Source organism: Rhinopithecus bieti, unplaced genomic scaffold (assembly GCF_001698545.2).
Source record: "Rhinopithecus bieti isolate Rb0 unplaced genomic scaffold, ASM169854v2 scaffold_37505, whole genome shotgun sequence".
Lineage (NCBI taxonomy): Eukaryota > Metazoa > Chordata > Mammalia > Primates > Cercopithecidae > Rhinopithecus > Rhinopithecus bieti.
In genome coordinates this window covers 506,062-533,942 of record NW_016815797.1, presented here as the reverse complement: position 1 = coordinate 533,942, position 27,881 = coordinate 506,062, and the positions used below count along the sequence as shown (strand labels likewise).

The 27,881-nt window shown below is 50.9% G+C and overlaps 2 protein-coding genes across 3 annotated transcripts in view; both read right to left on the bottom strand.

The window, feature by feature from the left end:
• BICD2 (BICD cargo adaptor 2) overlaps nucleotides 1-19,548 on the bottom strand; it is a 48,785-nt gene extending 29,237 nt beyond the window's left edge. Inside the window, exon 1 of one of the 2 annotated variants that reach the window (XM_017853707.1) lies at nucleotides 19,254-19,548. In XM_017853707.1, the coding sequence (XP_017709196.1) occupies nucleotides 19,254-19,493 (240 nt within the window). In that variant the 5' untranslated portion in view covers nucleotides 19,494-19,548. The remainder of the gene's footprint in view (nucleotides 1-19,253) is intronic. The other variant, XM_017853708.1, reaches the window with a different exon arrangement.
• Nucleotides 19,549-27,121: 7,573 nt separating this feature from the next.
• LOC108516310 (peptidyl-prolyl cis-trans isomerase A) lies at nucleotides 27,122-27,875 on the bottom strand. Its single transcript, XM_017853714.1, has one exon. It carries the CDS (start codon nucleotides 27,835-27,837, stop codon nucleotides 27,340-27,342), a length of 498 nt encoding a protein of 165 aa, XP_017709203.1. The 5' UTR covers nucleotides 27,838-27,875; the 3' UTR covers nucleotides 27,122-27,339.
• Between the last annotated feature and the right edge of the window lie 6 nt (nucleotides 27,876-27,881).

Genomic DNA, 27,881 nt, shown 5'->3' with positions numbered 1-27,881 from the left:
TCTTTTGTGACTGGCCTCTTCACTTAGCATAGTGTTTTCAAGGTTCGCCCATGTTGTAGTATGTATGAGAATTCCCTTCCCTTTCATGGGCAAATCATATTCCATCGTATGAACAGATCACATTTGTTTATCCATTCACCATTTGATGGACACCTGGGTTGTTTCTACTTTTAGGCTATTATGGGTGGAATTGCTAGGTCATGTGGTATCTCTAACTTTTTTTGAGGAACTGCCAAATTTTCCACAAGGGCTATCCCATTTTATGTTCCCACTAGCAACATAGGAGGATTCCAATTTTGCCACATCCTCTCCAGGACTTCTTACTGTCTATTTTTGGGTCACAACCATCCCAGTGGGTATGAGAGCTCTTCCCATTTTCTTTCTTTCTTTCTTTTTTTGGAAGACAGGGTTTCGTTCTGTCACCCAGACTGGAGTGTAGTGGTGAGATCATAGTTCCCTTCAGCCTTGACCTCCTGGGCCCAAGGAATCCTTCTGCCTCAGCCTCCTGAGTGGCTGGAACCACAGGCACGTGCCACCATGCCAGCTTTTTTTTTAGAGATGGGGTCTCACTATGTTGCCCATGCTAGTCTTGAACTCCCGGGCTCAAGTGAACCTCCTACTTCGGCCTCCAAAAGTGTTGGGATTTTAGGCACAAGATACCGTGCTCAGCCTCTTTCCATTTTATTAAAAAAAGTATTAGTAACAATAATAGCCACCAATCTATAAGTCTCCTTAAGTATATTATTTCACTTAACGCCTATCTCAAAGTTCTCAGGAGAATCCGTGTTCCCATTTTATGCAGGAAGAAACTAAGGCTCCAAGAGGCCAAGGTTGTGACAGGGCAGAGACACAGATGGAAGACAGCCATCTCTGCCTGCTCCATGCTGGGTCTTTCTGCTGCATCACTGGGTCAGAACTAGTGCCTGATGGCAAAGGGCTTCATATCCTGAATATATAAAGATCTCCTACACATATATAAGAAAAAGGCAGACACCCAATAAGAACACTGGAAGAAGGTCTTGAAAAGGCTCTTTACAAAAGAGGCTCTCCAAACAGCCAGTAAACACAGGAAAAGGTACGTGGGGAATGCAACTTACCACCAGAAAGAGCTACTGTGACACGCTGATCAGAATGGCTAGTATGTAAATTAATAATACATCAAGTGCCTGTGGTGAGGATGGAGAGGACAGGGGCTCACCACACACTCCTGTGCTCCTCTAGAAGAAAGCCTGTCCTATGTCACCCTAGCCAGTTCATCCAGCAGAAACAGGCATCGGCCACCCCATGAGTGTTCTAACAGCCCCAAGCTGAAAACAACCCTAAGGCCGGTCCACCTGACAGTGGATGAGAAAGATGTGGTATGTCTACACAAATGAATCCCATGTAGCAATGAGTGCCAATAACCTACAAATACAAGCAGCAATGAGGATCAGTCTCACAATACTGAGGAAACACACAAGAAAGTACAGTGCGGCTCCCTCTATCAGATGTCCAAACCAGGCGGGATATAATCTCTGCTGTCAAAAGCCAGAATGATCACACCTTGACAGGGCTCAGACAGCAGCTCTGGGAAGCTGATAACATGCAACTTCTTGATCTGCTGGTAGCTACATGGGTGCACTTACTTTGATAATTTGTCAAACTATACAATTATGATTTTTATAGTTTCCATGTTTACCTTATGCTCCAGTAAATGTTTATTTTATTAAAATTAGTGAAATATAAAACTATCAAAAGCATTACTAATAGGGTTTAAAAATAAATTATATCTTGATTTAAAAAAAGGAGAGACAAAATGATCTCTGAAATACAATACTGAAATAGAATCAACCTATTAAAAAAAATCCTGAAGCAACCCAGCAATAAGCACACAGTATCTGAAACGCTATCCGAATGCATAGCACTAGAGAGATGAGCTCAGGGCCTTAGCTACTATTACTACTGGGTATTAAAAAGAAAAGATGCTGGGTGCAGTGGCTCACACCTGTAATCCCAGCACTCTGGGAGGCCAAGGCGGGCAGATCACAAGGTCAGGAGATCGAGACCATCCTGGCTAACACAGTGAAACCCCGTCTCTACAAAAAAAATACAAAAAATTAGCCGGACATGGTGGCGGGCGCCTGCAGTCCCAGCTACTCAGGAGGTTGAGGCAGGACAATAGCATGAACCCAGGAGGCGGAGCTTGCAGTGAGCCCAGATTGCACCACTACACTCCAGCCTGGGAGACAGAGCGAGACTCCGTCTGAAAAAAAAAAAATTTTTAGTAAATAAATAAAGAAAAAGAAAAGCTGCGGCCAGGCGCGATGGCTCACACCTGTAATCCCAGCACTCTGGGAGATCAAGGTGGGCGGATCACAAGGTCAAGAGATGGCTAACATGGTGGAACTACGTCTCACTAATTTTTGTAAAAATACAAAAAATTAGCTGGGCGTGGTGGCACACGCCTGTAGTCCCAGCTACTCGGGAGGCTGAGGCAGGAGAATCGCCTGAACCCAGGAGGCAGAGGTTGCAGTGAGCCGAGATTGTGCCACTGCACTCCAGCGTGGGCGACAGAGCAAGACTCCATCTCAAAAGCAAAAAAAGAAAAAGAAAAGCTGCAGAATAGCAAATGTACCCAAGGGATGATGTATTTGCCAACATACACACGTGCACTTAAAATCTATACATTTTACTATATGTAATTCTAGTTTAAAAGATTAATAAAACCCCAAACCAAACATATCACAGGGAGTTAAATTACTTGTTATTCATGATATAGAGAGTAACAGAAACAAGACGAAAGATCAAATTTTCATAAATGAACTTCAGCAAAAACCTGATACAAGAACAAAGGATCAGGTCGGGAAATGGGTGGCAAGAAATGGACTTCAGATTTACACAGGGCCAGATGCTTCAGATCACCGCACAAACAGATGTACAGCCTTGCTAGCAATTTGGGAAAACAACTTACAGCAGCTATAAACACCAGCAGAAACAGAGTCACAGGGCACACTGGGATGGGGGATGGGAGGGCTCCAGGGCCAGGAGGGAGGTATAGTTGGGAGATGGATGTGAGATGAGCTAGAACCTCTGCCTACTGTTCAGCCCAGTAATGACCCAGATCCAAGACAGGGTAGAGGCAGTGTGGCGACGGGAGAAGGGGATCCATCTAACTAAGGGTGGGGACAGGGGAGGGGGCGTCCCCTGTCCTGAGGCATCTTCACTGGCCCTGCTCTGTCCAGATGTCTTCCCAGCCTTGGGCTGCCGTCAGCACCCCTCCAGCTCTGATGTGGGCCCAGAGGGAGGAAGACAGAGGACAACACAGTTGTTAACAGACAAGAGGACTCTGGGTGCCCAGGGGAGGGAGGGCAATAACCCCAAGGCACCACTGCACTTCACAGTTTGTACCAACGTAAGCTCATTAGCTTCTCTCACAGGAGGTATTAGCTCCTCTCACAAGTGAGAAACTGAACTCTGAGAACACACATCTCCATAAACGGTTCCCCAAGAGGGTCTGAAGAGAAAGCAAGAAAGAGGAGGCTGATAATCCAGAAGTGGCTGGGCCTGGGCCTGGGCCTGGACCCCGGCCCACAGTGCTCAATTGTCTGACCAGTTCCCCAACCCTGCCTGCTCCTCAGAATCACCTGGAGAACTGGAAACTCCCATTCCTAGGTGCATGAAGATCTGGGACTCAGTCCTTCCTGGTCTTGGCCTGGAACCTAGAAAGCTTGGGCTCACTGTGGGGACTGCCTAACACTTGAGATCTGGCTGAAGCCAGTCATAGTGGTCCCTGGGCCCCACTTCCCACAATTTGTGAAGATCATTTCCTTCCTGACACACAGTCCCTCCCTCCCTAGAAGCAGGTTACCTGAGGTAGCAAAGCATGAGTAAAAGGACTAGCCTTCCTGCTGGGATGTGTTGATATGTGAACACAGAGGGGAGAGGGGCTTGCTGCAGGTACCACCCAAGAAAGATGGAAGCACTGGCCAGGCGCGATGGCTCACGCCTGTAATCCCAGCACTTTGGGAGGCCGAGGTGGGCAGATCACTTGAGGTCAGGAGTTTAAGACCAGCCTGGCCGGCCGGGCGCGGTGACTCAAGCCTGTAATCCCAGCACTTTAGGAGGCCGAGACAGGCGGATCACGAGGTCAGGAGATCGAGACCATCCTGGCTAACATGGTGAAACCCCGTCTCTACTAAAAAATACAAAAAACTAGCCGGGCGAGGTGGCGGGTGCCTGTAGTCCCAGCTACTCGGGAGGCTGAGGCAGGAGAATGGCGTAAACCTGGGAGGCGGAGCTTGCAGTGAGCTGAGATCCGGCCACTGAACTCCAGCCTGGGCGACAGAGAGAGACTCTGTCTCAAAAATAAATAAATAAATAAAAAAATAAATAAATAAAAATAAAAAAATAAAAAAAAAAAAAGACCAGCCTGGCCAACATGGCGAAACCCTGTCTCTACTAAATAATACAAAAATTAGCTGGGTGTGGTGGTGGGTGCCTGTGATTCCAACTACTCGGGAGGCTGAGGCAGGGAGAAGGGTGTGAACCCGGGAGGCGGAGGTTGCAGTGAGCCAAGATCACGCCACTGCACTCCAGTCTGGGTGATAAAGTGAGACATCTCCAAAGAAATATGGAAGCACATGCCACATGTCCACACCAAGTACGGTGCATTCACAATGCCCAACGCCCAACAGCAGGTGGAAGGCAGTAACTCTGGTACGATGACACAGTGGATGATGCTCAGCAGCCAGAAAACTCACTCCTCATACAAGTAACCGTCGTGATGGTTCTTAAAGAAGCCAGACCCAAAAGACCATACACCAAGTATGAAGAAATCTTGTCGCTATAGAAGGCAGGCAGTGCACTGCTGGGTGGACAGGAAGGGTCTGAGCACTTCAGGGTAACCTGCACCGTGGGGCAGCCACATATGAGCACACAACTGCACAACTGCATGTGGTCTTACAGGCAAATCATACCACAATTTAAAAATGAGAGCTGCACAAAACCATCATCTAGTCAGCAGCCAGAGCTGCTCTGGAAATGTCTGCCTGTTGAGGTCAAAGGCCGCCCTAAAAAATGCAGCCTGGACTAAAATGGGGCTCAGCTCTGTCTCACAGTGAACCACACCAATGTGGAAGATGGGTGGCAGGGGTCTCCCAGCAGCTTCTGGAGAAAGGCCACCAAACTGGTGGCCTGCCAAGCTCCCACACAGACAGACCTTCTGGATGACTTCCCTGGTGGGTCCCCAGTAGGCCAAATCTCAGAGCCAGTATGTCGCTGGGGGCCAAGAGAGTGAATGGACTTGTCCACCACCTGCCCCACCACCAACAGCAGCCTCAGGCCTGACCTCCTCCTAGGTGCTGACCCCTGGCATCTTGGCCTAGTGCGGGAGGCTGGGCAGCTCTGTGGAGAAGCACTTTGCCCAGGCCCCTGGCTACACTGGGAAGTGGGTCTGCATGCTGGTATGCTTTCTTCCAAAGTCCCCGCTAGGCTCCTGGGTGAGGTCCTGACCTCCAACTCTTTCATAGCCACACATGAACAGCTCCAGGGGCATGGCTCAGGACAGTGGGGTCAGCAGGCAGTCAGCAGGGAGGGCCAGACCCACTGGGCAGGATGGAAAAGTCCAGCAACTGTCCCAGGACAGTAGAATTCCCCCCAGCCCCACACTACCCTCGCTTCAGCCAGCACCCCCATCACTTCAGCTCACAGATGCTAAGAAATAGGTCAGGCAGGAGGCAGGGCCGACCATCCAGATATACACACAGTGTGGGTGGGGCAAGGCTTCTCACACGAGAAGGGTTCAGGCCTGTCCTTGTGGACAGGTGGACACCCACGTCTACCACACATCTGCACCTCCTTAGCGAGTGCAGGAGCGGAGTGAGGAGCCCATGCCCAGCAAGCGGCAAGGCTCAGGAAGCATCTGTGGCATGAATGAAGGACAGAGAGGGAGACCTATGGACACAGCTGGGAGGTGACAGGCCCCACACCAGAAGTGGGTAGATAGCACGGCAGGTCCAGGGAACAGCCAGATGCTAGGGTGCTGAGAGTGCAGAGAGGCGCTGGATGTGGCTCAGTGAGGCAAGGACTGCAGGGAATTCCAGGGGTACAGGGTGGGCAGGCCTTGGAGGTTCTTCTGGGGCATCTCCTCTTTTATCCCTCTCTCTCCAGCCGGTGGAGGGGACACACCCCAGTGACTCAGCAACAGGAAGGGCTCCCAGGCTTGCCCCGTCCTGGATCTTCCCTTTGCTCGTGCACACTCCAGAGAGGGTCAGGGGGCATCCCCAGTTCTCCACTTGAGGGGCCGTACCCCCCGCCAGGGCTGAATCACACACGACATGCAGAACAGGGAGGATTCAGACTCGCAGGTGTAAACTGCAATGACAGGATGGTGCTCCCACACTCATCTTTCCCCTGCAATCATTCTGGAAGTGTAAACACTCCTGAGACTGATTTCATAGGTCTGAGTGTGGCCCCTGAGCTTTAGAATTTTTGAAAGTCCCCCAGTGACCCTGGGGTGCAAGCAAACTAACCAGCTCCACATGCTTCTACTGGAACCCAAGTAAGCTAAGAAGCCAGAAATAGACCTGTTGACTACCTGGGTCCCTCACAGACCCAATGACCCACCCAATGGGATCCCATGGGTGTTATGTGGGAGACCCTACCTCACCACCCCCTCAGCCAGCTCTTCCCATCCACCCCCAGCTGGGTGGGGATGCTCCAGGAAACCCCACCACCATCACCAAACCAACTTCCTCCTCTCTTTACTCAAAAGGTACTTCCCTAAGCAGACACAGGCAACAAAGGATGTGGGCTCCAGGGCCCCCAGGAGCGGACAGAGGTGAGTATGAATCGTGTCTTCACACAAGCCCTGCAAAGTAAAAATCTTTATCGCTCCCTTTCACGGGTGAACAAACTGAGAGGATCAACAAGGTGAGATGATTCATCTGAGTGGCACCATAAGGTTTGTCATTCCAAAATCCATTTTTCTTCTTTGCAGCAGGGTGGTTCCCAGAGGAGGTGGTACACGGAGGGGGAAGGGGTAACAGGAGGGTGGGCAGGAGGTAGAGGTGGTCCCTGAGGAACTCAGACAGCCTCACCTGGCAGGCAGACAGGGAGGAGGAAGGAGGCCCAGGAGCACTCAAGCAGGAGCCTGGGAAAGCTGCAGGAGTCCCTACAAGAGAGGGTGGTGCCTCTTGGGGACTGGGGTCCAGGCCAGGAAGAGAGAGTGGGGCCTCCAGGCCAGGAGACAGCACCCACCCACCTCTGCCAGCCTATATCCATCAGGCTGGGCACCGCAGGACCAGCCCAGGCCCAAGCCCCTTTGCAGGCCCCATCTGTCCCTCACACCACAGGAGGCTGAGGGGTGCTGGCCCACCCTTCCCGCTGTGTGGCTTTGGAACTGCATTTCCCCAAGGAGTACTTACACTTGTGGATGTGGGGATCGCTAGCACTGACAGCTGAGATGCACCCACACAGGGAACACTGTAGGGCTGTGGTGCTTGTCACCAGCCTCTGCCTACCCACGGCCCCTCCTCTGTAAGGCCCACATCAATCGGAAGCAGCCATCCCATCACCAACCGCGAACCCCAGCTGCCCTGGGCAATGTCCAAATGCTAAGCTGCTTTTAGAAAACTGGGAATTCATCCCTGGGCAGGAGGGATTTAGCCAGAATTGGGTGCCATTTAGAGAAGATTACACCCTAATTGCCCCAGTGTCAGCAGACAGGCTTCTGGCCAGCTGCGCTCAGGGCTGGCAAAGGTCCCCACAGACCCTGGCTCCCCCGCCCAAGGACACAGAAGCCAGTCCTGGGGCCTGGGGACCAGCCCTCATCTTCCATGGCAGCTGGCTGCCCTGACACAAATCTCCATTCAACAGCTTGTAGTCATCAGGGCAGGAGCGGACAGCTTGGGGGCCCTGCCAGGCAGCTGTCCAGACCGCATCTGTTCCAAGTGAGGGACGGATGGCACAGTGGGCACAGCAGCCTGGGCCAGGCTGGGTTGAAACCACAGGAGAGCATGGCTGTAGCCCGGGTTTTCTCCTCACTTCATCTCTAACCCTCATCACACTTCTTCACCTTATTAGTACTGTTTTAGAAAGAGACAGCGGCAAGGTTCACAGTCAGCAAGTGGCAGGAGAATCTTACGCCATCTCCTCGCAATCCCCAGAGTTCTTCCCACCACAGGACGAACTATGAGGGTGGAGCCCGAGGAGAGGGAACTCTTGTTCAATGCTGGCGGAAACAGAAAATGGTATTCACATTTGGAAGAGTCTAGCAGTTTCTCACAAAGCTAAATACAGTCTTATCATACAATCCAGCGATCAGACTCTTCAGGTATTTACCCAAATGGTTTGAAAACTTAGGTCTACACTAGAACTTGTATGTGAATGTTTAAAGCAGCTTTATTCATATTTGCCAAAAAGCAGAAGCAACTAAGATGTCTTTCCATAGGTGAACAGATAAACTGTGGTTCACCCATATAATATTATTATGATTTAAGAAGAAAAAAAGAGCAATCAAGCCACAAAAAAAATGGATAAATCTTAAGTGCATAATGCTAAGTGAAAGAAGCCAGTCTGAAAAGGGCCACATACAGTATAATTCCAATTATGTGACATTCTGGAAAAGGCAAAACCATATGATGTCTTAAAAAGATCATTGGTTGCTAGAGGTTGATTGGGGGGGGTGGATTTAAACAGGTGAAGCATAGGGTTTGTTTTTTTAAGGCAGTAAAACTATTCTGTATGATCCTGTAATGGTAGATAAATGCCACTGTATTTATAAAAACAAACAGTGAACCTTAATATATTAGTATGTGAATTGTTTTATAAAATCCTTTGGGAGATCAAGGGATCCTGGGCTGGAATGTAGAATGTAACAAAATAATCTAATTGTATTACAAATGCATCAAACAACCTCACTGAAGGGGATGGGAGAATAAAGCACTAACTTAAGTAACTCTTTTTTTTTTTTTAATTTGTTTTTTTTGAAACAGAGTCTCACTCTGTCGCCCAGGCTGGAGTGTAGTGGCGAGATCTCAGCTCACTGCAACCTCTGCCTCTTGGGTTCAAGTAATTCTCCTGCCTCAGCCTCCCAAGTAGGTGGGACTACGGGCACACACCACCAAGCCTGGCCAATTTTTGTTTTTTTTAGTAGAGATAGGGTTTTTCACCATGTTGGCCACGTGGTTGGTTTTTTTTTTTTTTTTTTTTTGAGACGAGTCTCCTCTGTCTTCCAGGTTGGAGTGCAGTGGCGCAATCTCGGCTCACTGCAACCTCGGCTTCCTGGGTTCAAGCGATTCTCCTGCCTCAGCCTCCCCCAAGTAGCTGGGACTGCAGACGCCTGGGACCACGCCCGACTAATTTTTGCATTTTTAGTAGAGACAGGTTTTCGCCATGTTGACCAGGCTGGTCTTGAACCCCTGACCTCAGGCGATCGGTCCTCCTTGGCCTCCCAAAGTGCTGGGATTACAGGTGTGAGCCACTGAGCCCAGCCCTAACTTAAGTAACTTTGGAAATAAGTAGAGTCTATAATACTAAAGGCAAAAGAATTATACAAAAGCACTGTAGTTGACAAAATTGTTTCCCATGGGGACCCAGGTTAACAGTTCTGTTACTGCTGTACATGTGAACTGGAATGAAACAATTAAGTTGCTGGATGGTGGATGGTGGGAGCCAGGTGTCTCACTGTTAGGAGTGGGAGGTTACAGATAAGCAAGGGAAGGTGGTAAGAACGATCCATGTGGTAATGGATTAGAGTTCATTACATCAGCATGAACTCATGGTTAACTAAATATACATACAGGTATATTTACTGACGTGTATATACATGGGTTAGTATACACTAACTGCATTTTCTTTCTTTTGAGATGGAGTTTTGCTCCTGTTGCCCAGGCTGGAGTGTAATGATGCGATCTCGGCTCACTGCAACCTCCGTCTCCTGGGTTGAAGTGATTCTCCTGCCTCAGCCTTCTGGGTAGCTGGGATTAAAGGGGCCCACCACCACGCCCAGCTAATTTTTGTGCTTTCAGTAGAGACGAGGGTTCGCCATGTTGGTCAGGCTGGTCTCAAACTCCTGACCTCAGGTGATCCGCCCACCTTGGCCTCCCAAAGTGCTGGGATTCCAGGCATGAACCACTGCGCCCGGCCACTAACTGCATTTTCAAAACAATTTCCTTGTTCTGTAGCTGACAGGCCTTAAATCAAAGACACCCTAATAGCAATGAGCACATCTAGCAACCAGATCTTGGTTTCTAACATCTTTCTCAACTAAAGAAACCAGGGCTTCTTGGGGTAAATAGCTGATTCTAGGACTGAGGCAGGAAACAGATTAAGTCTGCAACATCTTGTAGTGCCAGAAAGAAAGGAAGCACTTAAAAAAAAAAAAAAGAAGCACCACGATGTGGTATATTAAAGGGGGTCTAAGAGACATCTGAAAGAGCTCTCAAGAGCCAGAGCTGGAGCAATTTGAGCAACAAAATGAGGTAATGTTGGATTATAACCCAAAGAACAAAATAAACTTTTATGGGCTGGGCACAGTGGCTCATGCCTGCAATCCCAGCACTTTGGAAGGCCAAGATAGGAGAAGTACATGAGCCAAGGAGTTGAAGACAAGTCTGGGCAACATAGTGAGACCCTGTACCTACTAAAAAAATCAAAAAATCAGCTGGTGGTGGTGGCACATGCCTATAGTCTTGGCTGTTGGGGAGACTGAGGTGGAAAGATCACTTGAGCCCAGGAGGACAAAAGCTGCAGTGAGTCACGATCACACCACTGCACTCCAGCCTGGGCGACAGAGTGAGACTCTGTCTCAAAAAAAATAAATAAAATAAACTTTCATGAGTCTACATTGATAAACAAGAGTGGGAGGGAGGGAAAAGTCCCCCACGCAAAAAAAAATTGCAAATAATTTATGTAGATATCACCCTGCCCTCAAAGAGGTGGAGCAAACTCCCTACTCCAGTGTGGGCTATGCACGGCAATTTCCTTCCCAAGAATACAGCAGGGACAGGAAGAGAAAGAATAACTTTAGAGTGGCGGTCAAGTGATCAAGGTCAACAGCAGCAGTGACAGGTCATATTGACAATACACACTCTTGATATGTGATGAGAAGGGCATTTACTTCTGTGATCTTCCTCCCCCAAACCCATAATTCCAATCTAACCATGAGAAAAAACATCAGACAAATTTCGAAGGAAAAACACTCTACTAAACACCTGACCAATCTTCCTGAAAACTGTTAGGGTCATCAAAAACAGGGAAGGTCTGAGAAACTGTCACAGTCAACTGGAGCCTAAGGAGACACAACAACTAAATGTAATGTGATATCCGAGACAATACTCGGACAGAAAAAGGACATCAGGTAAAAACTAAGGCAATCTGAATAAAGTATTCATAATAATGCTGTGATATTGGTTCATCCATTGTAACAAATATACCACACTAACGTACAATGTTATAATAATAAGGGGGCAGTTGGGTGTGAGGTATACAGGAACTCTGTACTATTTTGAAATTTTCTATAAAACTAAAATTTTCTAAAGTAGTTCATTTTAAAAAATAATGATTAAAAGGCAGCACAGTTTTTATTTTATTTTTTGAGACGGAGTCTCACACTGTCACCCAGGCTGGAGTGTGGTGGTACGATGTCGGCTCACCACAAGCTCTGCCTTCTGGGTTCACACCATTCTCCTGACTCAGTCTCCCGAGTAGCTGGGACTACAGGCGCCCACCACCATGCCCAGTAAATTTTTTTGTATTTTTAGCAGAGATGGGGTTTCACCGTTTTAGCCAGGATGGTCTCGATCTCCCAACCTCATGATCTGCCCACCTCAGCCTCCCAAAGTGCTGGGATTACAGGCTTGAGCCACCGCGTCCGGCCGGCAGCACACTTTTATACATGTTCAATGGCTTAAAGACACATATGTCTGTAAATAAAAGAGAAAGACAAGAGTAAGGTGTCTGGCAGGGACAGATAAAGTGGGAATCTCCGCCTACCGGCACCCTCCACAGCATGAGAATAGAATAGCCAGGGCTAACGCCAGCACAGTATGAAAGGGGACAGGACAGGCCACACGTGGCGCTGTCTTTAAAATGACAAGGCCTGTAATCCTAGCAGCTTGCTGGGCAGAGGTGTACTGACTGCCTGAACTCAGGAGTTCGAGACCAGCCTGGGCAACATGGTGAAACCCCATCTCTACTAAAACACAAAAAATTAGCCGAGTGTGGCAATGTGCGCCTATAGTCCCAACTATTCGGGAGGCTGAGGTAGGAGAATTGCTTGAACTCAGGAGGCAGAGATTGTAGTGAGCCAAGATCAAGCCACTGCACTCCAGGCCAGGCGACACAGCAAGGCTGTCTCCAAACAAACAAACAAAAAAAAAATGACAAGGCCTTCAACCAAATGCAACCTGCAGATCCTGCCTGGCTTCTGAAGCAAACAAAGCAACTGTAAAATGAAATTTATGAGCCAAACTGGGGAAGTCCAAACACTGACTGGACAACAGATGACACTAAAGAATTTTTGTTAGTTTCTTAGGTGTGAAAATTCAACAATGGTTAAGTTTTATAAGAAAAGATTCTAATTAGCCAGGTGAGGTGGTGGGCACCTGTAGTCCCAGCTACTCGGTAGGCCGAGGCAGGAGAATGGTGTGAACCCGCGAGGCGGAGCTTGCAGCGAGCCGAGATCGAGCCACTGCACTCCAGCCTGGGCGACAGAGCGAGACTCCCTCTAAAAAAAAAAAAAAGAAAGAAAGAAAATATTCTATTTTCTTAGCAAAACAATGGATATACTTACAGAAACAGCCACACAAGATGAACTGCAGTAAAGAAATAAGACTGGCCACAACTGCAAAATGCAGGTGCAGGGCAGGAGCACACGTGGACTCACCCTATTATTCTCTCCACCTTTGTTATATCTAAAACGTCCAACAAAGAAGGTGGCTTTAAAAAATGTGTAAAGGCCAGGTGCGGTGGCTCACGCCTGTAATTCCAGCACTTTGGGAGGCCGAGGCGAAAGGATCATCTGAGGTCAGGAGTTTGAGACCAGCCTGACCAACATGGTGAAACCTCGTCTCTACTAAAAATACAAAAATTAGCCAGGCACGGTAGCGGATGCCTGTAATTCCAAGCTACTTGGGAGGCTAAGGCAGCAGAATTGCTTGAACCCGGGAGGCAGAGTTTGCAGTGAGCTGAGATCACGCCACTGCACTACATGCTGGGCAACAGAGCTAGACTCTGTCTCAAATAATAATAATAATAATAATAATAATAATAATAATAATATAAATAAATAAATAACGAGTAAGCAGCCAGGCGCGGTAGCTCACGCCTGTAATCCCAGCACTTTGGGAGGCTGGGGCAGGCAGATCACCTGAGGTCAGGAGTTCGAGACCAGCCTGGCTAACATGGAGAAACCCCGTCTCTACTAAAAATACAAAAATTAGCCAGGTGTTGTGGCACGCGCCTGTAATCGCAGCTACTCAGGAGGCTGAGGCATGAGAATCGCTTGAACCCGGGAAGCGGAAGTTACAGTGAGCCGAGATTGAGCTACTGTACTCCAGCCTGGGCAACAGAGCAAGACTCTGTCTCAAAAAAAAAGCAAACCATAGATGAGGTGTAGTAGCTCACATCTCTAATCCCAACACTTTGGGAGGCCAAGGCAGGAGGATTGCTCGAGCCCAGGAGTTCAAGACCAGCCTGGGCAACATAGTGAGACCCTGTCTCTACCAAAACAAAATAATAATAATAATAATAAATTTAAAAGCCAACTATAAAAAGCAAACCATGACAATTATTTCATATAATAACACAACAGCATGAGCTAGAAGTGCCACAGAACCTCTGGATCCACAGAAACCTTCCTGTCTTTATTCACTTGAATTAAACCTGTTTTTCTCTATCTTAGAGTAGCAACAAACTATCTTTACTAAAAAACAACAACTATTACAGACACACAAAGACTTTCCCCTGTTTGATGGTGTCTTGTACACATCATACACTCACAAGGGAAGAAGAGCTGGCAGGGAGAAACGCTCAGTGCTCCCCACATTTGTCCTGCACCGTCTACACAGGTCCTACTGACCCTGTTCTTTCCACTTTCTGCTGTTCTTAAAGCAAATGTATGATTTTTAAAACACAGTAGCTTCTAAAAAAGAAGCTGGGCCCCCAGTGGCTTCCTCGTAACCTTAACCCTAACCCTAACCCTGGCCTGCGATGCTCTGAGGGTAGCAAGGGGCACCTGCCTGCCACTCAGTCCCCATCTCTCCATCCACCTCCCACAGCAGAGCAGAGCCCAGCTTGGGACAGCAGGGTTTGAGCCCAAGGCAGCAGCTAGGCAGCCACATTGGGCCCTCTCCTGCTCCAGAGTTCAGCTTCAGGGGCCACACTCTGAACACTGGACAACACAGGGTCTAGAGCCAATGCTTTACCTGTCAAAGCCTGCATAGTCCTGGCCAGCCCTGGCTACCAGCCACCACCACCTGAAACAGCTGGTGTACTGTCTGAGAGGAAACCAAATCTTTCTTACTCCTGATGTGTGTGACAGTTTCATCTGGTCCACGTGCATGGGGAAGCAGGTCCGACTGACCAGGGGATGCCCAAAACTGACAAAGAAACTGATCTCCTCCCTCAAAGGAAGGGACTGTGGTCCCTAAGTGACAGGGGAGACCTAGCAGGAATCCTATATGGACCTAGGCAGGATGCTCAGACACAAGGGCACAGGGACACCCCTCCCCGACCTTCGAGGCTCACAGAGCACTGGGCCAAGATAAGAAGCATCATTATTAACCCATCATGGCCCAGGCAGTGGCTCATCTAGGGCCGCAAGCTCCTGGGAGACCAGGCAGAGCCCTGACTCCCACTGTGGAGTCAGTATGGAGTCCACAGGGACAGACATCATATACAGTCGGTCCTACTCAGGTGGTGCCAGGCACCCCCAGGGACCCAGAGGCTCCCAGCACTAGGCCTGGCCTTCCTCCGGATCCACCTGCTAAGCCACAAAGCACGCTCGCTTGGCGTCCCCAAAGACGAGCTGCTCCATCACAGCTGTGCCTGCCTTGAATCCCGTGGAGGGTGCCAGGTCCACGCCTCCACATGCTAGCAGGGCTGGCCTAGAGCACACCATCCGCATGTCTAGGGCTGGGCAGACTCCCTGGCCAGGTCCCAGGATGACTGAGATATACAAGTGCCCAGTCGCCAGGCCCTGCAGGAAGAAACAGCAACAGGGCTCGATGTGGGAGTTTCAGACATTTTTAAAAGTGTAAGGGTCCCTAAATATTCCTTCATGATCCCCTGCCCCATATTCTAAAAGTGGGAAAGAGAGGCCCGGGGTGGAGAGAGTTGCCCAACAATTAAGTGACAACAGTGTGGCCACAGGGTCATCATCTTTAGATGCCTATAGCTGCCTCGCCCCAACTGTCAGACCCATCTGTGCTTCAAGGATTCACAGGGCCCCAGCTCCCACCCACGCCAGGCTTCTTCATACCAACAGCAGATCACTGCCACCACCCAGCCCCCTGAAAGGCCCTTGGGTCTCCCAGAGCCTCCCTGCTCCCAACAACTTTCTGTTCAGAAATGGACACAAGGATGTTCTCAGGGGTTATCAGAGGAATGGGAGAATCCCACACTTGCTTTAACCAAGACCAGGACTTTTCCTGCTCTGGAAGCAAACAATCAAGGAGGCTGGGCCTCACCCCCGGTAACTCTGCAGAGGAACCTCCTGGAGGATCCTCTGCCAATCCCCCTGTTGCCCCCACTTCCTGCAGCTGCCCAGGTGCTGGGAACAGGGCTTGGCAAGTGCAGAAGGCAGCAGGCAGGGGAACTTTAGAGGCACCCAAGCTTGAAGGGCAGGTGGGACTTCTAAGACGAAGGGTGAATGTGGGCACAGGAGAGGTAGGGCAGTCCCAAGCCAGACTGTAGGGGCATGAGATAATGCTTAGGGCAGCCCCACAGAGGTGGCAATGGAAGCCACTTGAGACTGAGCAGGGACAAGGACCAGAACGGGGAGAAGCTGCAGGTGCAGCAGCAAGGAGACAGAGACCTGAGTGAGGCATGAGATTCAGTCTGCAGAAGACCTACAAAGCACTTGCTGCATGTTGGGTGCTGTGCCCAGTCCAACACCCAATTCCACCCACATGCACCTCTCAGACAAGGACAATGATGCTCCAGAGCTTGGCACTATGGCACCGACGTGGCACACCAAGGCAGTGAGGGTGTCCAGACCTCCTCTCTGAGCCTGAGCTCAGGTGGAGTCAAGACTGTTCCCAGACCTCCCCCATTACCCTCCCCTGACCATGAGGACCACATGGGCACCTAGCCTCAGCCCACCTAGCCACGGTCCCTGCTTGTGCCCTGGAAGCAGGAGCTGCCACCTTAGCACACCTGTCCTCTTAAAGCTGCAGCTGAGAACAGAGGGCAAAGTGTCCCACGGCCACGCAGGACCAGGAACACCAGGTTGCTAACCAAAGCCCATCTAATTATCTTCCCCACCATTCCAGGGAGAGGAAGGGAAAGGGTGCAGTGGGAACTGGGACAGATACGGCTCTTACTGAGTTAGACTCCAGAAATCACTAGCAGAATGATTAGGCAAAATCAACCAGTGAGCACCCTCCTCACTCGTGGCCTCAGCCAGCACCGTGCTATGATGTCAGCAGGACACAGACACATCCCTCATTGCATGAGAAAGGCAACAGGACTGGCACTGTCTTCCATTCACCACCACAAGACCCTCCTCAGCTCTGATGAGAAACTCACACACTGGGACCAGCAGGCCAGCATCCTTCCCTCAACGATCCTATTAGCTACAAATGCAGGGCAGGAGCACAAGCAACTCCATTTGGAGCACAATCTGTTAGTAACTAAATGCACTTTAGTTCAAGAAATAAAGTTTTTTAAAGAATTAAGGTGGTACACCTCTCTACAGGAGAAAAAAAAATCCACAATTATTGTCTCCTTAAATCTTGTGGGTTTTTTTTTAATAAAGAGTTAATATTTTCAACTATGATATTGGCCATAATTAAATAGGTTAGCTAGAGCCTGTGTTGGCATGGGTGTGAGGAACAGGCATGCTGTTGATGGGGGGTGAACTGGTACAAACTTTTTGGCAACATCTACTGAAACTGAAACACTGATGCACATTCCTCTAGACTCTGCTAGAGACTTTGGGCAGAAACATTCTTATCCCACCTTACAAAGGAGAACTAGGCTCTGAAAAGAGCAGTAATTTGTCCAAGGCCATGTGGCCAGTACATGGGGAAGCCAGGTGGTGACAAAAAACAATCAGCAAGCAGATGCCTAAAGAGCACCCACAGAAACAGATACACCCTCTTCCCGATTCTGCTAGGGACTCACCCTCCAGATACATGCCACAAAAATGCCAAGATTCTTCACTGTGCCAAAACATTTGTGTCAGAATAGCAAAGAGCTGACAAATGAAGGGCATCAAAGTGAGGACAAGTTAGGTCAGCAACAATTCCTTCTCACAGAGGACACTGCCAAACCCAAGCTGTGGACAGAGACAGGGACGGTAGAGGCTACCCAGGAGCGGCTCCATGCACTTGGTAGGAGGAAGAGGGCTGCTTCTCTGTGTGCAGAGGGAAAAGTGCTCGAACAGATAGTGCTGCCTGCTGGAGAGGGTGAGCCCCACTACAGGAGACCAGAATCTGGCTGAGGCCACTCCCACTCCATATTCTCAGAGTCCCCGGCCTCCCTGTCACACGCCCCACCCTAAGATGAGGAGTTTTGCAAGAGCAGCCGCATCTCACCCCTCTTGTAGCTCCAGCACCACTGCAGCATGGATTGCAGAAGGCGCCAATACCTGTTGACAGACAACAGACTGGAGTCCTGAGGGTGATGGGGAAGGACCCACCTCCTGCTGGCCCAGGGTCAGCCACTAACTGGTACTAACTGAGCACCTGCTCTGCCCAGACATTGACTTCAGCACCTGCTTGGATTCATTCTGTCCTCTCCACAGAGGGGGGTCATACTGGTCTCCTCAGACAAGGGGGAGGCAAGGAAGGCTGCAAATGGTTTAGGCACCTGTCTGGGCTGACTCAGAGCAGAGGTGCCAGGTGATAAGCCTGGAAACCAAGAGCCAAGGGCTCACCAGGACACAGTCAAGTGGGGGAAGAGAGCACACCACCAGGCTATACTCCTGACCCCACACCAGTCCTTTCCAAATACATGACACTCACAACAATCCTTTCTGGGTACACAGTACTGCACTCCCATTTTGCAGAGGGGGGAAGCTAAGGCTCAGGGAGAGCCTCTATCCAAAGCCACATCACTAGCAAGGAGTAGAGCCTGGATCCAAACCCTGGTGTATCCTCCCAGAAAGCAACTCCTGCCAACAACGCTATGGAGTCAGGGAAGGGGAAAAGAGAAGCTGGGGAAGGACTGTCCAGGTCTCCCGCTGCCCTGCCGCCTGGAGACCCTTGACCAGCCTGGTGGTCTAACCTCCCCTCCCCACAGTGGGAATGACACAGACCACTGAGGTCTCCGTCCAAGAGGAACACAGCCAGCCACAGCGAGGGGAAGGGCCTGAGATGGGGGGCTGGACAGGAAGTGGGCCAGGGAAGTCATGCTAGCTGGTGGGAGCGCAATCCCGGCAATAAGGACAGAGCGCTGGGCCTGGGGCAAGGGTACTGGGGGACTCATGCCAGGGGCAACCTTCACGTGCAACCCCGAGCCCCTACTCACTTAGGCCGCTGTCCACGACCTTTCCCCACCTCAGAGGCACTCATCAAACAAGCAGAAACGCTCCGAAAGTAGCTGCGCCCAGAAAGGGGAAGTGATTTGTCTAAAGGTGATAGAGCCGCAGCCACTCAGACCCAGGCCCATCATCGGCCTCTCCCAGGGTGTCAGCAGCATCCGTGGCCTCAGCTCTTGGCTCAGCCACTGCCCTCCCAACCCCACCCCACGCTCAGACACACCCGGAACAGCGACCACCGCAGAGCATCAGCCCTTACGAAGCCCTGCCCCGCCCGGGCCGCCCAGGTCCACACAGAAGCAGGCGGGCAGCTGCAGGAGGCGACAGGGCGCCCGGACCCCTGCATTAGCGGCGTCTGCAACGGACGCTGCACCGGCTCGCTAGCCAAGGCCGGGCCCACTCCCACATACTGCCCGGGTCCCCAGCTCTGGGCCCGTGCCCCCTCCTCCCCCGCCGCCCACCCCTGCCGGCCCCCGCTTGGCAAGCTGACCTTGGCCGCCCTGGTGCCAGGGACGACGCCCACAGGCCCCGGCGCCGGGCGGGGGTCGCGGGGCAGGGCGGCTCGGCTCACCTCCTTGAGCTGCTCCATCTCGCCGCGGATAGCCTCATAGTCCACCTCGAGCTCCTCGAACTGCAGCTTGAGCTGGTGCTTCTCCTCGAGCACCGCCAGCCCGTACTCGGCCGCCTGGATCTTCTCACGCGTGGTCTCGGCCAGCTCGTGGGACAGCCGCTTCACCTCGGCGCGCAACCACTCGGGCTGCGCCTCCATCACCAGCCGCGCGTACTCCTCCTCCTCCGACGGCGCCGACATGGTGGCCGAGGGCCGAGCACCGAGACTCTCGCAGGCGCCTCCTCGCGCCGCCCGCCGCCGCGCCCTGCCCCGACGGCGCCGCCCGCCCGCGCCGCCGCACGGCTCCTCCCCTCCGGAGCGCGGGGCCCGCTTGGGGGCTGGAGTCGCAGCCCGCGCCTCCGAACTACAAAGGATCCATCGTGCCCGGCGCCCGCCGGGGCCCCCGGCCTATGATTGGCCCCTGCCCTGATGAGGGGCGGGCCTCGGGCGGCAGCCACTGACGCCGATGTCGCCCAGGGGGACTGGTGGGGACAGTCAGTCGCCGCCTCGCGCACCGACTACAAGGCCCGGTCCAGCCCGCGCGCCACCCGTCCGCCCCCGTGATTGGCCCGACGGCCGCTAGCGTCAGAGCCGGATGCACGGCGCCTTGCAGTCCGCTGGACGGCGGTTCGAGTGCCGCCGCCGCGCTTCCCAGCACTCAGAGCCGGGGGCACTGCTCAGCCCGCTGAGCCTCGCGCTCCCTTGTGCCTCTGGCAGCCGGCGGCCACGCGAGGTGGCAAGACGGCTGCCGGGAGAACCCCCAGGGGGAGGCGGGTGCGGGCGGCGGGACCGGGCTCCCGACCCTGGGGCGTACAACGCGGACAGAGCCCAGGAGGCCGCGAGCGAGAAGCGCATCCGAGAGCGCGGGCGAACGGCTGCTGCTGGAAACCCGGGGACGGTGTGACGCATGCTCTGTGCAGACGTCTGGGGGCGGGAGGAGGACGGGCCAGCAGGGGGCGCCCAGGGGCCAGCGGGAACCTCAGCGCTGCCCCTCAGTCCTTCAAGGTCTATTTCTCGGGAATAAAGACATTTCCATTAATACAGGGTCATAAACGTGGTAAATATAGTTGTTGTCTCCGCATCTATTTTTAGGCCTGACTTCAGTTGTTTGAAAGCCAGTCGTACCGTTCGCCTTGGCGTAGGTAACACTTCTCCGTATATGGTGGTGTGTGAGATAGCCCGTTTATTCCTTATCTCATTGACCTAAAGCGCAACACACCCCACAGCTGCTGACCGCCATAGCACCTAATGGCCAGTATTAGAGTACTGCAAATGAGTTCACCCTTCCCTCGTGTTTTCTTTAACCAGTTCACAGCCCCCAAGGGAAATCCTAAAGGCTGATTCCCAAGGACCCTAGCACAGGCATAGTCCCTTCCTTCCCACCGTCTCTCATGGCCCCTCCCCACCTGCTTGTCCGCCTCCCCTAGGCGTCCCTAACCTCTCCGGGACCTAACAATAATAAATTTCATCTGTTTTGTGCCTGTTCATTTTACTTCCTCATTGTAGCTCACCAGACCCCCACACCCATTCGGTTCTCCTAGAGAGTGGCTATCTTGGCTTATGGTCACTCTCAAGACCAAATTAGAAGCCATGACAGCAGAAATCACAGCACACAGGGTCCTGACACTATCTAATGCACAGTCCACAGTCTAATGGCACGAGGGCCCAACACCATACTGGAGAGCTTCAGTATTGTTTTTCTGGGCCAGGATCCAGTTGCATTCAGTCGTCAGGTTTCCTGAGTCTCCTTTGATTGACCTTTCTGAGGAGTGCAGTGCACACCGGTATATGCTCATGGGGAGATGAGGTGATGCGTTTCCGGCAGGACTCTCACTGAGGTGTTCCTGACTTTTCAGAGCACCAGCTGGGAGACACATAATGTCGATTTGCATCTCTCTGATTGATGCTGGGATTTTCTTTGGTAATTAGTGTCATGAGTGAAGACGTTGCAACCATAGATACAGCCTATCACTCCTCAAACCTTGACCCACTAATTTTGGCATTCAAGACTACTTCTTGCCTGAACTAATTATTACCATACTGGCTGTTTTTTTTTTTTTTTTTTTTTTTTTTTTTTTTGAGACAGAGTATGGCTCTGTCCCCAGGCTGGAGTGCATTGGCGCAATATCGGCTCATTGCCAACCTCTGCCTCCTGGATTCAAGTGATTCTCCTGCCTCAACCTCCCAAGTAGCTGGGACTACAGGTGCCTGCCACCATGCCCAGCTAATTTTTGTAATTTTTTTTTTTTTTAGTAGAGATAGGGTTTCACCATGTTGGCCAGGATGGTCTTGATCTCTTGACCTCGTGATCTGCCTGCCTAGGCCTCACAAAGTGTTGGAATTACAGGCGTGAGCCACCATGCCTGGCCATACTGGCTGCTTTTCTATTTCCATCAGTCCTTCTCCATTTATGAGTTGCCTTTGTACTGTGAGGCAGCTATACCTTCTCATTTATTCCCTTCTCTCTCATTCATTAGCAGTGTGGATCCATGGATTCTTATTTTACTCCATGGGTTACAATCCATTACTTTCCTTACTTGCTTTGATGCTCAAATGGTAGCAGATTTGGCCCGTGGGAGCTCTCCAAGCTGGCTCCATGTCTTCAAAACATCGTAATTTGTTATTATTGTTATTACTTCCTTGATGTCTGATCCCAGTTGTTCCAAGATCATCTTGTGCTCTCCATGTCCCAGACCTGAAATCAGTTATTTCCTCAAGGAGCCCTGATTCTTTTTAGTGTTTTGTTTGTCTGAGGAGAATGTGTCATAGTTTGACTTGTGAAATTAACTAATCAGTTGTAGTAGGAATAGGATGACCAAGTGGCCTGGCTTGCCTGGGACTGTCTTGGGCTGGGCAAATTGTTAACTGTAAGTGGGACAGCTCCTAGTGTAAAGAATGAACAAGCCTTGTTTGAGTGTGTACCTAGCAAGGGAGGGACTCATGCCCCACAGTGACTTGCCCAAGGTCACACAGCCTCAGGGCAACACCTGCACCTGATCCAGCCTGATCTGACTCCAACCGCCCCAGCCCCACCCACACCTTCCCGTGGGGCAGGTCTGAGGAGGGATGGAGAAGGACCGTGGGGGTCTCACGCAGAGAGTGACCATGACACTTTGAACTTGGAGACAGATGGTGGTGGAAGGGAGGCCAGGGAAGGCTTCAGCAACATTCTGTTACAGGTAGGGACTCTCCTAGGTGCTGGGGGCGGAGGGTCTGTCACTACCCTTGTGGGCTTCCTTCTGGCCGGAGGGACAGCCCTGGGTGGGAGTTGCAGTGTGTGACAGGGTGGGGTGGATCAGGACAGCCTTCCCTGAAAAGACACCTGAGGGAGACACAGAGGATGCACAGGAATTGGCCAGCCCAAGGCTGCAGGAATAGGGGGCTGGCAAGCATAAGAGAAGCAGGGTGGTCCCGGCAGCAGATAATGAGCCACCTCTTACTGAGCTCTGCCTGTGTCCCCAACATTACCAGGTACGTGACATACATCTTCTCATTCAATCTTCACAATACCCTGAGGGGTAGAAATGATGCCACCTTCTTCTCCTCAAGTCTATGTCTCTGGCCAGACTCTTCTCCAAAGTTACACCATCAAGCTGTCACTCTGAAGTCAAGCCGCTTCTCTCCAACATCCAGCCATAGTCCCCGACATCCAGCTGCTTCTTCTCTCTGCTGGCTGAGCCTGGGGTCCTTATAGGCACAGGATGGGGCAGGGCGGGGCCATGGGTGGTTTAGGAAAGGGCAACATTTGAGTGGGAAACTGATATAAGTTCTCATTTTGGGCTGCGGTTTCAGGCCTTTCAGCTTGATAGTAAGGCTTCACCAGGGACCCACCCTTTTCTGCCTGGAATTTCTCTGCCCCCCCGGCCCCCTCCCCGTCCCTATCACCTGGACCGTTACCCGTCACCCCCTCACTGCCTCCTTGGCTCCTCCTTCCCCTAGGCTTCTCTCACAGCAGGGCAGCCAAGAGTTTCCTCAGACCCAAGTCAGGTTCCATTCCCACTCTGCTCGAAACCCTCGCAGAGTCAAAGCCAAGTCATTACAGCTACCTCCAAGGCCCTGCACACTCAAGTGTGGCTCTTCCCCTACCTCTTCCTTCCCCTCTCCTCTTGTGTAGCTCTTGTAAGCCAAAAAGTGTCTGAGACAAGTCTTCATCAACTCAGAAAGTGTATTTTGCCAAGGTTAAGGATGCCACAGCCTCAGGAGGCCCTGATGACATGTGCCCAGGGTGGTCGAGGCACAGCTTACTTTTATACATTTTTGGGAGACATAATGTCAGAGACATTTGAGCCAGAGCAACTCCATCTCGAATAGGGGCTGAGTAAAATAAGGCTGAGACCTACTGGACAGCATTCCCAGGAGGTTAGGCATTCTAAAGTCACAGGATGAGACAGGAGGTCGGCACAAGATACAGGTCACAAAGACCTTGCTGATAAAACAGGTTGCAATAAAGAAGCCAGACAAGGCCGGGCGCGGTGGCTCACACCTTTAATCCCAGCACTTTGGGAGGCCGAGGCGGGCAGATCACCTGAGGTCAGGAGTTCGAGACCAACCTGGCCAACATGGTGAAACCCCATCTCTACTAAAAAAATACAAAAATTAGCCGGGAGTGGTGGCAGGCATCTGTAATCCCAGTTACTCAGGAGGCTGAGGCAGGAGAACTGCTTGAACCTGAGAGGCAGAGTTTGCAGTGAACTGAGATCACGCCACTGCACTCCAGCCTGGGTGACAGAACGAGACTCTGTCTCAAAAAAAAAGAAGCCAGACAAAACCCATCAAAACCAAGGTGGCAGTAAAAGTGACCTCTAGTCATCCTCACTGCTCATTATGTGCTAGTTATAATGCATTAGCATGCTAAAAGGCACTCTCACCAGCGCCATGACAGTTTACAAATGCCATGGCAACGTCAGGAAGTTACCCTATATGGTCTAACAAGGGGATGAACCCTCAGTTCTGCAAAGTGCCCACCACTTCCCCAGAAAACTCATGAATAATCCACCCCTTCTTTAGCATATAATCAAGAAATGACTGTAAGTATCCTTAGTCAAGCAGCCCATGCCGCTGCTCTGCCTGTGGAGTAGCCACTCTTTATTCCTTTACTTTCCTAACAAACTTGCTTTCACTTTACTCTATGGACTCACCCAGAATTCTTTTTTGCACAAGATCCAGGAACCCTCTCTTGGGGTCTGGGTCAGAACTCCTTTCCAGTAACAGTGATACATCAATCAATATATGTAAGATTTGCATTGGTTCCATCTAGAAGGGTGGGACAACTTGAAGCGTGCAAGGGGTGGGGGGTCTTCCAGGTCATAGGCAGATTTAAACATATTCTGACTGCAATTGGTTGAAGAGTTATTTATGATCAGTAGAAAGGAATATCTGGTTTGTGATCGGGGGTTGTAAAGGCTGAGGTTTTATCATGCATATGAAACCTTTAAATAGCAGGCTTTAGAGATAATAGACTGTAAATGTTTCTTATCAGACTTAAGGTTTGTGTTGATGTAAACCCTGGACATGTCCAGCCCCCACTTCCTGTCATGGCCTGAACAGGTTAGTCTTTCAGGTTAAACTTTAGAATGCCCTGGCTGAGGAGGAAGTTCATTCAGATGGTTGGGTGGGTCTTCAAATTTTATTTTTGGTTACACCCTCATGGCTGTAGGCTGTAGACTCCCTTCCCTGGTTCTGTTTCCCTCCCTCTGTTGCATACTGTATGTTGTGCATATTCACCTTTGTACACTTTTCTCCCCCTAGAAGGTCAGCTCTAGGAGGGCAGGAGCTTTGACAAGGCCTAGTGAGTCTTCGAGCCCATATCAGGGACACCAGCCAAGGTCCCTTAGGGGTCAGGGCTCAGCGGATACAGACCAAGCTGGGCTCACCATGCACCACTTCCTGGACACAAGCACCCTCTACCAGGAAGGCGGGACACATAAGATAACAGAGGCGACCTCTACCTCGGCAGAGGTGGGAGGGAGAGGAGCTTGAAGGGTGTCAGGACACCCTCTAGGAGAAATGGACCGCTTAGCCGGGGCCTGGCAACAAAACGGGAAGTGATGTTCACCCAACCAAGGTGCTCGGCCTTTGTAAATAAACAAAGGCTCCCCAGGGACCCAGGCAAAGGCTGGCAGTGCCCTCACACACAGACATGCCCAGACTCAAACCTAACTTGGTGTGTGGTCACTCTGGCAGCTCAGCCTCCCCTTCCTCACTGTTCCCTGGAGAGCTCTGCCTACCCACGTAAGCCCCTTCCCCTGTCTCCTCTCTGCTCCTCACTGGCTGAGGAAAAAAACCGTCTCCCCAACAGGTGATGGCCTGCCAGGTGTATGTGGCTTGGGCCACCCTCATAGTCACGTAGCAGCCCCCACACTTTCATGCTGTATGACACCAAAGGATCTTTGGCATAGGTCGGGCATGATGGCTCACGCCTATAATCTCAGCACTTTGAGACACCAGGGTAGGTGAATCACCTGAGGTCAGGGGTTCAAGGCCAGCCTGACCAACATGGTGAAGCCCTGTCTCTACTAAAATACAAAATGAGCTGGGCATGGTGGTGGGCGCCTGTAGTCCCAGCTACTCTGGGACTATTCCCAGCTAGGCTGAGGCAGGAGAATCACTTGAACCTGGGAGGTGGAGATTTCAGTGAGCTGAGATCGCGCCACTGCACTCCAGCCTGGGCGACAGAGCAAGACTCTGTCTCAAAGAAAAAAAAAGAAAGATCTTTGGCCCAAATGTCATGCATTTGATAAACTCCTCTGTGCTAGGAGTTTCGACACAGTAATGATGATGTGGCAGGCCAGGTCTCACTAACAGTTGAACAGGCAGGCCTCCAGAACCACTGCTTTAGCCCTGACTGAATGGTTAGATATTAAAGGCTGAAAGGGCCAGTGCCCCTACACAATAGCTGGAATGTAACAGAAGCCCTCCAAGAGTCTTGCCTGGGCCTCTCCTGGGCCTTGAAACATGTCAAGACAATGAAGGGATTCTTACATTTCTCCTACCAGGACCCGTTTAGGATTAAGCAAGTTTTACTGGGGGTCTAAAGAAACTCCCCAGACCTCCATACCTTAGCTGGAGACAAGATAAAGGTAATGACCCCCGGTGCCAGCACCTATCTAGATCAAGTAGATGAGGCTCTGGAGAAAGGTCTCCAGGACCCACACGTTTTTGTTGTTATTGTTGTTGTTGTTTGAGACAAAGTCTCACTCTGTCACTCAGGCTGGAGTGCAGTGGTGTGATCTCAGCTCACTGCAACTCCTGCCTCCCGAGTTCAAGCAATTCTTCTGTCTCAGCCTCCAGAGTAGCTAGGACTACAGGTGCACGCCACCACATCTAGCTAATTTTTGTATTTTTAGTAGAGATGGGGTTTCACCATATTGGTCAGGCTGATCTCGAACTCCTGACCTCAGGTGATCCACCCACCTCGGCCTCCCAAAGTGCTGGGATTATAGGCGTGAGCCACTGTGCCCGGCCGACCTACACCTTAGTTATAGATTACAAGGAATCCATCACTTGGGTCTTTAGACAAATGCACACTCGCAAGTAGACATATAACTTAGAAGGTATATAAGCACTGGAAAAGCTTTGTAACTTTGAGTTAGTCTGGTGAATTGCCCCTGCCCTTCTCCCTGTACCTGTTTACAGAAATAAACTCTCTTCTTTCCCAGGTCATCTGCATCTGGTTATGCAGATGCATAACGTTACTGGACCATGAGAACAAGCAGCCCGACCCTCAGTTCAGTCCAGGAACAATGACGGTGGTGAAGACCCCATATGTGCTGAGCATTTACCCTGCTCCAAGCCCTATGTCTAGCAATTGCAAATAATCCCTATCTTTCTTTTTTTTTTTTTTGTTATTTAGTTTTTATTTCATAATCATAAACTTAACTCTGCAATCCAGCTAGGCATGGGAGAGAACAAGGAAAACATGGAACCCAAAGGGAACTGCAGCGAGAGCACAAAGATTCTAGGATACTGCGAGCAAATGGGGTGGAGGGGTGCTCTCCTGAGCTACAGAAGGAATGGTCTGGTGGTTAAGATAAAACACAAGTCAAACTTATTCGAGTTGTCCACAGTCAGCAATGGTGATCTTCTTGCTGGTCTTGCCATTCCTGGACCCAAAGCGCTCCATGGCCTCCACAATATTCATGCCTTCTTTCACTTTGCCAAAGACCACATGCTTGCCATCCAACCACTCAGTCTTGGCAGTGCAGATGAAAAACTGGGAACCATTTGTGTTGGGTCCAGCATTTGCCATGGACAAGATGCCAGGACCTGTATGCTTTAGGATGAAGTTCTCATCTTCAAATTTCTCCCCATAGATGGACTTGCCACCAGTGCCATTATGGCGTGTGAAGTCACCACCCTGACACATAAACCCTGGAATAATTCTGTGAAAGCAGGAACCCTTATAACCAAATCCTTTCTCTCCAGTGCTCAGAGCACGAAAATTTTCTGCTGTCTTTGGAACCTTGTCTGCAAACAGCTCGAAGGAGACGCGGCCCAAGGGCTCGCCGTCGACGGCAATGTCGAAGAACACGGTAGGGTTGACCATGGCTAGTACTACAAGAATTTCCTCGGCGGCAGCGTCTGCAAAGC